This window comes from Aulonocara stuartgranti (genome assembly GCF_965226115.1).
Source record: "Aulonocara stuartgranti genome assembly, chromosome: 13".
NCBI classification, from domain to species: Eukaryota; Metazoa; Chordata; class Actinopteri; order Cichliformes; family Cichlidae; genus Aulonocara; species Aulonocara stuartgranti.
In genome coordinates, this window is record NC_138949.1 from 13561174 (window position 1) to 13576531 (window position 15358).

General features: G+C 41.7%; 2 protein-coding genes across 3 annotated transcripts in view; both read left to right on the forward strand.

Annotated features, from left to right (window-relative positions):
- The first annotated feature begins 687 nt into the window (after nt 1-687).
- On the forward strand, nt 688-6452 carry nsmce4a (NSE4 homolog A, SMC5-SMC6 complex component). 2 transcript variants are annotated; one of them, XM_082557404.1, is made up of 11 exons: nt 688-822; nt 1439-1690; nt 1795-1875; nt 1964-2094; nt 2989-3134; nt 4508-4607; nt 5484-5574; nt 5666-5760; nt 5846-5894; nt 5992-6077; nt 6189-6452. In XM_082557404.1, the coding sequence occupies exons 1-11, from the start codon at nt 705-707 to the stop codon at nt 6252-6254; spliced, it is 1215 nt and encodes a 404-aa protein (XP_082413530.1). In that variant the 5' UTR covers nt 688-704; the 3' UTR covers nt 6255-6452. The 2 variants fall into 2 exon arrangements, with proteins under 2 accessions (XP_082413530.1, XP_082413531.1); XM_082557405.1 differs by having other exon boundaries at nt 730-822; nt 1464-1690.
- Nucleotides 6453-8236: 1784 nt separating this feature from the next.
- tacc2 (transforming, acidic coiled-coil containing protein 2) overlaps nt 8237-15358 on the forward strand; it is a 47278-nt gene continuing 40156 nt past the window's right edge. The window contains exon 1 of the mRNA XM_082558198.1: nt 8237-8617. Within this exon, the coding sequence (XP_082414324.1) occupies nt 8507-8617 (111 nt within the window). The 5' untranslated portion in view covers nt 8237-8506. The remainder of the gene's footprint in view (nt 8618-15358) is intronic.

Genomic DNA, 15358 nt, shown 5'->3' on the forward strand with positions numbered 1-15358 from the left:
TGCACAGGCAGAAATGTTGAGAGCGCAAGCAACACAATGTGAGCAAGCACAAGTGCAAAAACTGAGCGACAGGGGCTGCTATTGTGTGTGTGTTTAGATAATAGCAAACACTGAAATACATTTTTTGCACGCAGCAATGAATTTAGTTCACTCAAATTTACCTTTTCTTCGCTCAAAATAAATTTCTCCTCAAAATGCAACACTTGCACCTGCATTTTTTTTTTTACGTGCGCTCAGAATAGTGGCACAAAAATAACGCCATAGAAAGGAAGGGGCAGTGTATGTACAACATTCAAAGGAAAGGAGAAATAAGGAGGTGGTCATATCGAGAATAGGATTTGGACATACTGGTGTGAACACTACACTTTGATAAGGAAAGATAAAACAGGGAAATGTGACAACTGTGGAGAAGACGAAACGATAGAACATGTCATCTTACACTGTCAGAAGTGCAGGTGGAGAGATGATAACTGACCCAAAATCTCAGTAAGATAAAAATGAAACTAGATCTTATTTATTTACTGCAAAAGGACTCTAGAAGTAAAGGTTATCAGGCCTTATTCCAGTTTTTAAAAGAGGGTAAATTGTTTGGGAGGACTTTAGTTGTTGTTTTGTTGTTGTTGTTTTTTTTGTTTTGTTTTGGGGTTTTTTTTTTGGGGGGGGGGGACGTTCCAGTTCACACTTCATACCAGTTGGTGGCGGTAATGCGCCATTCAGTTGTTTACCAACCGTCAATAAAATTTAGAAGAAGAAGAAGTCTAGACTTTCATGACGATTTCGCTGACACCCAATTGGCGCGCCTTGTGTCCGTTTGCCTCACAGGTACGTTGAAGCAATTATAATAAAAAAAAAAACTGCGCACGGGTGGATTTGTGACACTCACAACAGGCTGTGTATTTGCTTTTAACCAAGACGTTATTTGGCCGTGACAGTCAAACGTCCAACAGTTGAGCTAAGCTAAGCGGCTATTGCTTTTGCTAGCTAACGTCGGCTAACGTTGAACACCAAAGATGTACACGAGTAACGCGAGATATATAACTCTGCAGGACTTCCGCGTTCGCGTATGCAGGCATGAGAGGGTTCTGTTTTGTTAACTGACCTGTTAAAGCTAACATGACATAGTAGTCTTTTTCAAAAAGCAACTGTATGGTAAGATTTGCTAATCCGCATTTTATATTATATTTGGGCTGGGTTTACCACATGTAAGCACTAGCGTATGCGGATTTTTATCTTGATTTTTTATGTGTCTTTGGCTAAACTTTGAGAAAAACGGTGTGGCTACGTTAGGTATATGTACCAATAAAACATCGAGCATCTTGACAACCGAAGCCGTAAACAGACCGTTTCTGTACCCTGTCTCCAAGACTTGTTTTAGAAGGTAATAATTAGTCCTGTTCATCGATAGAAACGCGCTTTGTTTATGTTTGATTTCCGTCAGCCTGCTTCCCTTTCACAAAACACAGCCGAACTAGTGCGAGAGTGAAGATGAAGAGATCCAAAGGCGGTGGTGACGAGGAAGCTCCCCGGCATAATGGCTCAGCGGGCCGAAGGAAAGCAGACCAGCAGCAAAGTGACGGGGACGAGGGTGGCAGTGACATCGGCCCAGCCGACCTGCAAGACGACGACAATGACCAGGGCCTGAGGAGAGAAATAAGGAGCAAATACAGAGACCTCATCAGCTCAGTACAACGTGAGTGACTACAGGCCAGCAGGTTTGGGGATGGCCAAAGTTGTTGATTTGTATGTATTACAAACAAATCCTTGATGTGCTTTTCTTCTTGTTTTGTTTTTCAGAGAACAGGGAAGATATGCTGAGCCCTTCAAACAACAAACTAACAGAGGTTTTAGAGGAAGCAAACAAACTTTTTAAAGATGGTAGGTCTGATACATGTAAATGAATAACACATGCCAGCAGATCAATCCTTTATACTTTACATTTTTTTTGGTTGGGTTTTGGTGGCAGTTCGACAAGCGAGAGAAGCAGCCCTGGATGCACAGCTCCTTGTTGTGGCTACAGACCTGGGGAAGGAGAAAGCCAGCCAGCTGTTCTCCGAGGGAACCGCTTTCGATCCCACTGCTTTTGCTGAGCATCTCGTGAGTATGATTACTGTATCATGTCTGTCCTTCAGTCACCTTGCACGAGTGGTCCATACAGACCTTGCAGTTTTGTACAGTTGCAGTATTTCTGTCTGGATTTGTAACTCGAGCTGCACATGCTTTTCTTTTACCTTAAGTTATGTATGGTTAAAAAAAGGCAAGGAGGGCAAAACAAAGCTGACAGGAGTTTGTTTAGTGGACTCATATGATGGCCAGACAAACCCCAGTAATCATGAATTGTTAAATATCTGTCTGTAGGGCTGTGTGATATGATTGAAATATATCAGATGATGAAATGAAAACATCTATCGTTTCATATTATACGCTATCATTTGTTTTGTGGTATCACAAAATACACTGTTTATGGCAATATTTTCTTAATTGTTTGGATGGTCATCGTGTGGATGCAGGCACAGAGAATACCAGCAGAAAGAGTATGGAGAGAGTTTACGGATGAGAAGCAAAAAAATAAACCTTAGACTCAAACATTAGAACAGGCTTTTACCCGCCACACGGCTTGTAAGAAATACAAAGGAAATGGTGGCCGTTACAACTTGTATCTAAAAATATATAGTTTAATGTACTGCCCAAACACTTGACTCCAACTGAAAAGTGAAAACACTTCACACAAGTCGAGTTGCTTGAGATTCACAGAATTTACAGAAAATGGTGGATGAGAAATGTCTTATATTGGGATATGAGTCATATGGCACAGCCCTATGTTTCTTTATGATAACGCGGTAGCTATAGCAGCTTTGTACTAGTTTTTTTCCTGCTCATTTAAGTGAGTTATACAGACACAAATACTAATAAATGTAGGAAAATGTGCGATTTTAACACAACTTCCAAAGCATCACATACTGCAGTGGTCATGTCTATGTTTCTCTACAGTTGTCTTTCATGGGTCTGAACCGACTAGAAGATGATGAAGACGAGCAGCAGAACACCGCTAATGGCTACCTGCCACAGGACGCCTGGCACCGATTGGCCAGGAGAGCAGAGTGCTGCTTTAGGACAGCACCCTCTTTCCACTACATGTGAGTGATTTAGCAAGTCTGTTTACTAGCTGGGACTGCAGTGCCAGGATCTTTGCCTGCCAACTAAAAATAGACTGATGTTCTGTGAAGAAGCAAATTAATAACACAGAAATTTTCTTTCGACAAGCGCACGTGGTCTTCTGCCAGTCCATAAAAGTAGAATAAGTGGTTCCAGATTTGCTGCCAGCAATCAAAGCGTCCTTGAACAGCTCTTTGTCGTTTCCTAAAAACCTTCCTTTCTCTTATTTTTTTTTCTCTTCCACCGTTTGCTCCTCCTGTCTCATGGAGTGCAAATAACAAGTGCTTGAGTGATGCCAGGTTGTGTCGTTTGCTGTCATAGCCTGGGTATACTCAACTTTGTACTTTTGTCTCAAATGGCAAAACAAGTTTGTTGTTTCTACCTTTAACAGGAGGAGATTTCTTGCATATTTTACAAAGTATTTTGTGGTGTTGGAATTTCTTGGCTGTTGTTTATGCAGTCTGGGATTGTGTCATTGTTGTGCCTGCTGGGAAATGTAAACGCATGACACTGTTGTACCACTCACATCAGGTTGCGACACTTTTATATCGCATAAAAATTTATGCTGGTATATTATGGATGGTATGATGTGGCACCAAAATTATACTGCAGCAGGGTAATGCTTACTCAGTCATACTCTGGCTTTTGCAGTCATGTGATGCTATTTTGAGAATTTGATGATGTACGATGACGTGAATAAGGTCCCAGTCACACAGTCAGCAACCCCCTGGCAACCAGCAGTCGTGATGGAGAGAGATGTGTATTTCCTGACCAGCTGGTGAATGGTTGCTGCCCGTCACATGGTGAAATTGGACACAAAGAGGTCTGCTGTTCTGCACAAATATCCTTCTTTTAATTGTTTTTCACTGGCAGATTGCTCCAGCTGCCTGTAGATTGCATGCAGGAAGCTTTTCTGTAGACACTTGCCAGCAACTCTCCGAGTGGTCATTTTTTTACTACCGCGATGGAGTTAGTTGGTGAGTGTTTGCAGACAAGTTGGTGTCTTCCATGGAAACTACAAAGCAATCTGCAGGACTAAAATGATCACAAGGAGGCTTTTGGTGTGGCACCCTCTTTATGGCTGATTCAACCTACCACTCACCAATCAGTCAGGGAAGACACATTTTTCCCTCCCTGGTGGCGGTGTCATGTCCAATATGGTGGACAACTCTCAACAATGTGAGCAAAATGTCATCAACGCAACCTCACCTGTGGATTTTACATATGAGAAGTTCTAAACAGAAGGCGCATTGTCAAATTATGGCATAAGATGGAATAACACAGTGGTTTTATGTGGATACGTTTTCTGATTTTCGTTTTTTTTTAAATTTCTCATCCCTCTGGTTCTTTGCAGGATGGGCTCGTTCTATGCAGAACCACCTCCCCCAAAACAAAGGATAGAACGGCAAAGAAAAGCACCCAGCAAAGAAGCCAAAAGGATAATGCCTACTCAGGTAACTGAAATGACACTTCCATGGCTGCTGTTACCTACATGTAGTTTAAGATAAATGTAGTAGCCACCCCGTCCCTGTTTCCATTTTCCACACATACACAAAGTTTCGCCACATTATCCACCACAATGTTGGTATTTGGACCAAATGATCCCTGTGAATCTTCTTCTGTTGATTTGGAACCCCTGGAAGTTTATTTTAAAGCTATTATTAGTGATCTTGATTTGAAGTTGGACAGTGATGTTAAATTAGACGGTAAATCAGAGCGGTCGTTAAGTCTAGTTTTTATCATTTAAGGCGATTGGCAACAGTCAATTTTTTTTCTTTCTAGGCAGCACTTTGAAACAGTGATCCATGCTTTTATTTCATCCCATCTGGATTACTGCAACTCTCTTTATGTGGGAGTCAGTGAGTCGCTACTCTTGCGCCTGCAGCTGGTTCAAAATGCGGCTGCACGAATGTTAACAGGAACTTGTAAAACAGAGCATATAACCCCTCTCCTGGCCTTACTTACTGGCTGATCGTATATTTTAAAGTTCAACTTTAATCTTTTCACAATCTTACCCCACCGTACCTCTCTGAGCTTCTTCACCCCTACACACTCTCAAGTCAGCTGACCAGCTGCTCCTGGAAGTACTGAGATCCACAAGGAATGTTAGGGGGACAGGGCCTTTTCTGTCGCTGCTTTAAATTATGGAATAACTTTCCCTTACATGTTAGAGAGGCCCCTTCACTGTAATCTTCATCTTTCAGTGCATATCTTGACTTTTTATTATCTAATTGTATTTCTTACAAATGAAATCAACAGATTTTTAAATTTATTTTTTTAATTTTGTGGACCTATCCCACTTATTCGGTGTGTCATTAAATGTCTTTTAGCTGAAGAAAATGGAAGAGTCGCAACAAGAAGCGACAGAAAAAGAAGTGGAAAGGATTCTGGGGTACCTGAAGAGTTATTACCAAGATGATCGTGAGTTTGAAGTCGACCTCAGAGACATCGCATGGCTGTGTAAACTATTAGTTGCTCACGTGTACTTTTTTCCCCTCTCCTTCTATCACAGCAACCTCACCAATATCATATTACGACTTCGTCATTGACCCCAGCTCCTTTTCCCGGACAGTGGAGAACATCTTTCACACTTCTTTTCTGATCAGAGTATGGAATTTACTAAAGATTTAAAGTGAACTCCAGTGCCTCCTGGTGACCATAAACAGGCATGACAGTTTCATTTGTGTTTCAGGATGGACTGGCAAGAATGTATCTTGATGAAGAGAAATTGCCATGTATAGGTGAGATGATGTGACACTTGTACTGTTCTGACTGGGGGATAGCATAGAAAGTCCCTTGAGGTAAATAATGAAATAAAACAATGTTTTCATGTTTCAGCTCCTGTAGAGGAGGGGGAGGTGGAAGCCGGAGGTTCCACCAGCCGTAAACAGTGTATCCTCTCTATCAGCCCAAAGATATGGAAGGTTAGCAGGTTTTGGCCTGAAGTGCACATTAATTAAAAGCACGGTAGCTACAATCAAGATTTTGTTTTGTGCCTGTGATATTAATTGTAAAGTTTGCTTTGTCCTTCTCAGGAGCTCATAGATGCCTTCGACATCAAAGATTCAATTATTCGGCCTCCAAACACACAGAATGACTGACAGACTACACCATCTTCCCCACTGAAAAACCTAAACATTGTTCTTAAACGTTTTACTTAATAAAATTCAAGTGATGTGTTACGGTTTTATCAGTTGAGGTCAATGTATAATAATCGTTCTATTGCACATTTGTTTATTTTTTACTGTGTTTTAAGTTTGAATAATAAAAAAGAAATGAATAAAAGTTTTTTAAAATTATTTTATTGCAACTCTTGAATATTGATACACAAAAGCCTTAACATAATATGCTTCTGATAATCTGAGCTTTGACATAACACATTGGTAGAAATGAAGGTTCCATGACTGGCAATGATCAAACCGGATATTAGCACAAACATCTCACACTAACTCGCCATGGTGGTGGAAGATTTTTATTTCGGCTTGGTTAGCAGACACATGGCTTGGGTACCTTGGATTTACTCAGTTGACCTTGAACTTCATTGTGAGGTCATCTGTACAACAGTTAAGATTTAACCAACATGGGTAATGTAACAGGACAATGATCCCAAGCAAGCAGCAAGTATGCAACAGAAAGGCTGTAAAAGAGAAGAATGGAAGTGTGGCAATGATCGAGTCAAAGTCCAGACCTCAAGCTGACTGAAATGCTGTGGCGAGACCTTAAAAAAAGCAGTGCAAATGCCTGCAAACCTCAATAAAGTGAAGCAACATAAAGACAAATGGGCTAAAGTTGTTCCATAACAATGTGAAAGACTGATGAAGTCACATAGATAGTGATTGCTTTAAGTTGCTGCTGACAGCAGTTCTACTTGCAGCTAATTTATTTTTCACAGAACTGTATATCGTTAGTGCAAGAAAGTTTGCAGTAAGGATTGTTTTGATATTTTGTTCATATCCCATAATTTCCTATGACGGATTAGTCTGTCCATGACATAGGAGTCTTAAGTCTTGCGCGAATCAAGGGAAAGGGAAAGTCAGGTTTCTTTTTACACTGGTTTTCTTCATGTAAACCTACTATGAAGCGTGATCACTGGAGTGCCGGTTTCTGCAGCTGGTCTGATCCCTGGACCATGTCAGAATCTTTTATCTGCCTGTATTTATGATGCATGGTTGTCTCAACTGGAAATTTTGTGAGTTGCTCATTTTTAAGGAGCCAAAATGTTATCTTAGTGATATTAGACTGCATACTGATGTTTTGGCCAACCTACCCTTACATATTTTTTAACCTTGGAGGTTCTATATCACTTCACAGTGTATTTATACACATACTCACGCACAAGCAGCCATTCAAAGCCCTGGCCTGGCACCGGGAACAATTTAGGCTTCAGTATGTCCAAGACCAGTCTGTTTTTTGCTTGTTTGTATAATTAGATTCCTTACAGTGGAAAGTCATGCTACATTAGACACAACCCAGGCCAAAACAGGCCAGACACAATGCTTTTCTATTGATCCTCCAAGTTTGGAGAGGAGGTTTTCATCACAGAAGAGACCACTCCCTTCAGGAGAAGAATGATTCATCATAGGATAAAGGTGATATCTCAAAACAACTTTGTAGAATCTGCCTTTATGCCTCTTTCTAAGGAGAAAAGGGACCCAAACAATGCCTGCAAAATACCTCCAGAAGCATAACAGGGAGCAGCCTCTGACCTCCTCTCTGTAGATGTCAGGAACTCATCAGGTATAGATATATCCCTGTTACTATGCTACAAAAATGTAACAAAAAGGTTGAGTTAAACAATAAACAGCTAAATCGATAAACAGCTAAAAGATAAAAGTTCTTTATTCTGTTTTGCTATTGGGTTTCTTTGTTATTCCATATTGGCTGAGTGAATATCAGTATGATCGAATTCATTTGGCTGAATGCACTGATACTATCAAACATACCCATCATGATGATGTACCAGCATCATCTTGGTTCTTTTAAAGAGACAGGCACACTTCGTGCTGCCTCCCATCTCTTCCTCTCTCCCACTCTGAGCTTTTTTCTCTCCAAAGCAGTGCTTCAGTCTGCTCACCCTGTGCACTGATGTAGAGTGAGGCTGCATTAAGACTGGAAAGAGTGGCTCCCTTTTTTCACTCTGATTTGATTTAGGTTGGACTCCTTATGTAATGTAGATTTTATATAACAATGGCTTGAAAATATATGTCAGAGGGACACCATGGGCAATGCAATGCAGAGCGTTTATTAGTCGTTGAGGGACACACTCACACAGACACAGAGGCGTGCACACCCTCACTCTGTAGCTCCTGCAGAGATCTTCCTGCTTTGGCAATGCTGAGTCTGACTAACAACGATGCAGTTCTGCAGAAAGGTGCTTTGCCAGCCGTGTAGTGCCAGAGTCACTTCACCAGAGGAGGACATGGAATACAAGATGGGGAGCTGCATCGGAATCCCACACGGCAAGGTAAACAGAGGAGAGGTGGAAAACTGTGGGGCTGTCAGAGACTGGCTGCAGCATTGCATCCATGTCTGTGGGACTGAGCAGGGGATAGCATGGGAGAAGAACCATAGCAGGTTTTACTGGTCAAGTGCTGAGTCTTTACTGAGGAGAAAGCGGGGAGAGGGAAGGTGCATTCAAGTGTTGGAGGAGGGGCGATGTCAGCAGTAAAAAAGGAGCTGCAGAGACAGATCAGGGAGTAGGGAAAGGAGGAGCTGAGTATAAACGTGAGAGTGTGAGGCTGATCGTAGTCGAGGAAAGATGGGAGACAGACTGACAAGAGAAGGGATTGTTTACATCTGCAGATTCATTTAGTCCATAGCCTACAAATAAAGAAAATCTATAACAAGTGTGTTTGGTGAACAATGCGTGTACTGTTATTTATAGGGATGATGCTATCAGCACACACTGGGGCGCTTGGCTGAAAATAGCCTTTGAAGATGGCAGATGAGAGGATCCAAAAAACATTTAAAGCCTCTCTGTTGTCAAATCTGTAACTGGGGCTCCTGTTTGTTATTCTTCCCATCTGTCAGGTTGCTGTGTGAGTGTGTTGGTGTTGTCCTTACACGTCAGTCACAGGGAAATCTACAGGGAGGTGTTGGACTTAAAAGAGGACCACCAGACTGAAATCGAGGGGATCAGTAGATGTTAAGGTGTAGATATTAAAGGATGCTACAGGTGGTTTGGACACTTTAACGCCATCTGCAGCCTCTTATGTGACAAGTGAGGTCTGACATGCCGTCCTCCTCTCCATAACGTGTGTCTTTGTTTACAATCCCTCGGCCCACTGACTCCCTGAGCAGACATGGCTTCCCCAGCTCCAGTTCGGTCTCCTCCCCTCCCTCCCTCCCTTGATCCTGTCCCAACTTCTGTCCCTGTCCTGCGTCCAGTGCAAAAAATAGCAACAGAGGAACCGGGGCTCCTCAGAAGACAGGACAGAAACACTGGCCTTGAGTCTGACAGTAAACACAGGTTGGAGGGGTTTGTCAAAGCTGGGGGGCACACACTGTAGCAGAAAAAAGACTTTTGTTTGGCGTGGTGAGTAGTTTTTTGGTGAGTTGCAGCTGTGTTAAAACTTTGGATTATATTACGGTGACATTGTTAAAACCTGTACTGAGATTAGTGTGACTGTATTCGATTAAGTGTGAGTGTTTACGGTTACTGGTGGTGTGATGGTGAATATGGGTTTAATCACAAATGTATCAACTTTATATGCACATCAATGCTTTGCAAAGTTCTGAGAAATTACGTGTTGTGTTGTTTAGTTTGGCGGTTTGTTTACCCGCTGATGGACAAACTCATATTTGTCTGACCAAAGACATTCATGGCTCTGAGCCAAACCCGTGAACTTAAAAGATTACTCACGTTGAGTGATGGTCAGGCCGTGATGAGGTGAGAAGAGACCTGGCAACAGCCTAATCACATGATTTCCCCTCAGTGCTTTCTGGGCTGCCAAAAAGCCCCGAAACACTGCTGCCACTTAAAGTGCACACGTGTCACTATAGGGGCTGAAATTACACCCCAATCACACAAATAGCAAGCAGGCGAGCAGGGCCGATAAGCTGCCGCAGCACAGAATAGGTGTGATTTAATATGTGAGGATAGGATGTCCATTTTGTCTTTTGTTTTAATGTAAAAATGTGAGACAAAAAATGATTTCAGGCCATGCTTTGACTGCACGGATGGACTATACGGCCTCTGCGTTCTTTTGGAAATCTAGTTTGTGTGACAAAATTGTGCATAAGACTGTAATAAACGTCAACAGCAGTGAACAGGGCAAATATCTATTTATAAAGTCTTGCATATTCAGGTCAGTGCTTTCTGACTAAACAGAGCTACCACGCAGTCCCTGCAGTCATACAGGGAATGCATTAACGGGCCTTTCCCTTTCACGGCTCAGCTGCATTACAGACAACACAAAAGTATCCTCACGAGACAGGGAGATGATTGTGAGAGAATATTTCTGCATCTGATGTATCCTCCAATGTGCTGATGCATGGATGCTCTGATGCTGGGAGTCCGTTTGTTTCATGTCTTTTAGACATGAGGTTATACAAAGTTACTGCAGCTGGAGATTAATCTAACTAATACACATTTCATGTTTAGAACAATTAAAAAAAATAATTCAACTGTCCTTCTACCAACGAAGCTCCAGCTTTCCCACATTTAAGGCCACATCAGCAGACTTGAAACCTGCACTTTGGTCTTGGTGTAAGGTTCTTGCATCAGACGTCCCTAATCTCTAAAACAACACACACTTACAATTCCCCCTCACTCCACAGAAGTTTAACCTCATACCAAAGACTTTTAATCCTGTGACGCAGGAGTCTGTGACTACTGAGGGACGGCTGTTCAGACTCCAGGTCTCCTTGTTGACCTTGCTGTACGCTGATGGTGTCTCTGTTGCTAGTTTCTTACAGCCAGCTGATGTGAGAGGCTGTTGCTCTGGGCAGTTGTGGCCCTGCAGCTGGGTAAGCCATGGGGAACGAGAGCAGCACGACTGAGACATTGGTAAGGGCAAGCTTGCAGACGTTGGATAGCTAGGATCTCTACTTGCTGCTATGCACACCTTGAGCTCTTTTAACTAACACAGTCGCATGATTACTAACTTTTTGCTTCGGTGAAATACACGGGCTTTAAATGCTGAGGCTTGTCTAATGAGCATTTAGATAAGATAACATGGCTTGTCTTATTTTGTGATTTACCCTTGTAAAGCTGCGATAACGATAAAGATCAGATGTGTTATTTAATGACTCACAGCATGTGTCTTAATCTATGCCCATTGCTACACACCCTAATAATAATTCATGCCTTTATGATGTTTAGAAGGCCGTTGCGTGTCTCATTATTGCAATGTTGCTGTTGTGCACTTCTAATAACAAAGACAAACATACCAGAAGAAGGACACCTATAGAAAAACGGGAATTTAAAATGTGACTGAAGGACTTCAGAAGTGGAATTCTGGATTAACCTAATAGGATTAATTTAAACATTTGACTCATGAGCTATATGCTCCAGCACTAAGTACTCACAGACTGACTGAGCTTAACATGCTACTCCTCTTAAAAAAAATAGTGGCGAGTTGTTTTCAGTGCACTCTGCATGCAACTGCTTCTATCTAATGTAAAGTTGTTCCTTTAAAAATCTCTTTGTGAACCATTTCATTCCCTCGTTACAGCCAGAAGAGGGCGCTGCAGAAAATGTTGTTCTGTTGCCACCTAAGGAAAGTCAAAATGACTCCGTGCAGGTACAATGTGTGTGTGTACGTGTGACTGCCACTTTGATAATATTAGCTTGTGTGTGGGTACGATATTTGTAGTGCTCACAGGAACGGATGGCTGTGGCTTTTGTTCTTGTTTTTGCTTTTTTGTTTTTTTTTTTGTTTTGGGGTGGGGTATTACCACTCAAACTGTGCCTGTTCGTAGCAACTTTCATCATGATCAAGTCACCATAACCCATTCATGCCATGTGAAAGGTGAAAGTTGTTTTTTTTTTTCATGGTAAAACCTTTAAAAACAGTGAACTGTCATATCAGTATGTTTAATCATGTGGTGATGACGCACGTGAACCTCATCGAAAGGTCATATTTAAAGCAGGAAGCTGCGGTCAATGCAGGAAGAAATTGTGGTGCACATTCATAAGTTTTTTTTAAACTACTCAACTATTATTGTGTGATGTGCAATGAACAATGTAATGAACGTTTATGCATATAAACATTATTTAACATGTTTTCAATAGAGTGTAATATTAGATGAAAAAGACAGAGAAAAAGAAAAAAGAAAAGCAAGAATATCATAGCATTTATCATTTTAAAGATTTGATATAAAATTTCAATTTGTTCACGATAATTTGAGGCGTGGTTTCATAATTCTGCTTTGCATAAGAAATGTGGCTATACACAAAATAACATTACAGCACAATTAGTAATTTTTGTTTTATAAAATTAGGCCAAATCAGATTCTTCTTGGTTGTTATTTTTATATTTTCATTATTATTAAACTCTAGTCTTATGTCAGTCAGAGTTTTAAAATGAGTCTGTTGATTGAGTTTTTATTAAATTCTTGTTTTGCCTTCTGTGGAATAGTTTATCCGTGAGACGGCTTCTTATGGAGCCGTTGTTAAGTTTCTTATCCAGAATTGACATCCCTTGATTGACAGCGGGGTGAGCTGTGGCTCTAAAGGGCATACATGCCCACGTTTACGTGTAACCACAGCTTCCTAGAGCGTAACCTGATCCTCTCTTTGGGGGTCACTGCAGGCCTGACTCTTGGCCCAATTCCCAGCATTCACCTGCAGAGGCACTGTCAATGCTACCAACCACAAGACACAGCAGCAAGAGAAAGGGGGAGGAGGTGAATAGGGAAGGAAAGAAAAGAAAAGAGGGAAAGTTCTTAGACTAGGAGGAGGAGACAGAAGGAGAGCTGAGTGGAAAGAGTTTACAGTAGAGGGGGAGGAGAATGCTCAGCACTTCCACGAGGCCAGCACAAGTCAAGTTAGTCAGTCTCAGCAGCAGCAGCAGGTTTGGTAGTGTAGTGTTTCTAGAGACCACACACACACATACACACACTGGAAGAAACAGAGGAGGCTCATGGAAATTTAAAGGGGGAGCGGCAGTGACTCTACAAAGAGGACAGGGCTGTACAGGAGTACAGGAGAGGAGGAGCGGGAGCGTCAGCAGCATGTGTTGCAGCATGTTTGTGTTCTCGACTGCCCTCCTTCAAAACACAGAGCCCTGCAGAGCCTGCCTGCACAGTGTGAGCATAGTATAAGGGTAGCAGAGAAGCTGCACTGCACTGTAGAGTCACCTTCAGGACAGTGGAGCACACTGCTGGGTAAGTGCAAGAGAGATGAAATGAGATAAAGCTCGTAGGACGTGCAATCAAAGGTGTGTTTTATACAGGAGGGTGGATGGAGTGGATATGTTGAGTCGGTTTTGTGTGTCTGTGGGTGAAGAGGGGACCTGTTCCTTCTTCAGCACTCCTCTTTCGTGTTTACAGCAGTCATGTGTGAAGCATTAAGGCTTTTTTTCAGGGCTCGAGCATTGACGTTTTGAATAGAGAGTATTTGCTGCACAGGCAGTAATAGCCAGTCAGCCTCGCTGTCTCTCACTGTGGCTTTTCGTTTAGTTCCTGTGGGTTAAATATTAACAAAAGGTGCTTTCTGCGTAGGGATCGAACAAACAAAGAGCAGGTGTGATTTTCCACCTTCTTGACCTTTTAAGAAATGTTGAATGAGTGTTTGCTGTAAACTTTGGCGTGCTTTTCCTCGTCATTCTCTCATTTGAGAAAAGGTACGGGTTGTATGTTTTCTGTCTTTTGCATGACAGGCAGGAAACAGGAAACTCGACACATGGCAACATACAGTTTTCTCATGACTGTGCTGATCCCAGCGTGCATCACTGTTAAGGAGTGAAGGAACTGTTTTAACACCTGATTATATAACATTAATCCAGAAAATAGGAGCAGCAGGGAGATCACAGACATTCAGAGTGACACTCATACCTGCAGCAGGCCTTTTTTTTTGCATCCGGTTTCTTTTAATGTTTTATCTTCTCTTCTGCAGCCAGTTGTGTAGCTGGGTTTCTTGCTACAACGAGAAAAAAAAGAATCTAAATTAGAACATTTAAAAATAAACTAAGACGGCATGACACCATTCTTGTGCAAATGTCTTTTAAAAGTCTAGCACACAATTTTTGTGTGTGTTCATGCAAGCACATTCTGTGCTTAACATGTCCCACAAAGGAGGCTCTTTGTGGTCACACAGGTGAGGCCAGTGACTCAGAGCCTGCAGCCCAAATTTATTTGTTAATGTGTCTCCAGTTTCCACATTAAGGAAATACAGCGCTAAAGCGAAGCTCCAGCGTAAGTTGGTGTTTTTCTAGTCGGTCTTGAATATATTTTTTTGTTTCTGGCTTGAAATAGTTTGCAGCATTACTGTAATCACATCATATGAGTGAAGACGCTAAAGCAAGTGTATATAAGGTCAAACTTGCTCTCGTGTAAGTGCTGCATTGAATTGATTTAACCTTCGTTTCTGCTTGCAATGACTGCACGCCAGCTATGAGTGATTCATAAATAATCAATGTGCTTTAATACTGAATCTCAGCAGATCCTCAAAGGATATCATTACCACTGTGTGGCTGTATCCATACTCACACGTGAAATCAACTCACTGGCTAAAATCAGGATCTCTGTGTAAAAAAGGAAACACTAAATATAACAGGCAGGGCTGTGTTAGATCTCTAAATCTGGACACGCGAAACAAATGAAAAGAAATAAGAAAAATAACCTCCGACTCTCCACCTCCATCCACAGACAAGAGCACCCCAGCTCTATTGCATTGCAGCTTAGCTGAGTGTTGTGCACCGTGAGGCTGTTATTGTCCTCATAGCGAGTGCTGTGGCTGTGGCTATATCCTTTCCAACTGACTGTTGAACAATCAGGAAATAAAAAGCAGATGAGAGTTCAGATTATTTCATTTACTGTATTTCAGGTTGCTTGGAAAAATGATTGGCTCAGATAAAGACACATCTGAAGCAGAAGATATCATCCAAAATACCTGCTCTTGTCTGTGCTGCTTAATTATGCTTGTCACCATCCAGCAAAACTGGTTTGGCTTTAATGATTATTATTTCAACACCTTGGGAAAAAATACATTTGTATTTCCTCAGAGGTGTTTGTGAGGTGGAAAGTACTTCTGATGACAATA

Excerpts from the sequence above, each read along its gene's own strand:
- nsmce4a (XM_082557404.1), top strand. The coding sequence starts at position 705 with ATGCGCCATTCAGTTGTTTACCAACCGTCAATAAAATTTAGAAGAAGA. Across the intron at positions 1,691-1,794 it reads CCTCATCAGCTCAGTACAAC|AGAACAGGGAAGATATGCTG; the intron begins GTGAGTGACTAC and ends TTTGTTTTTCAG. Across the intron at positions 4,608-5,483 it reads AAAGGATAATGCCTACTCAG|CTGAAGAAAATGGAAGAGTC; the intron begins GTAACTGAAATG and ends AATGTCTTTTAG.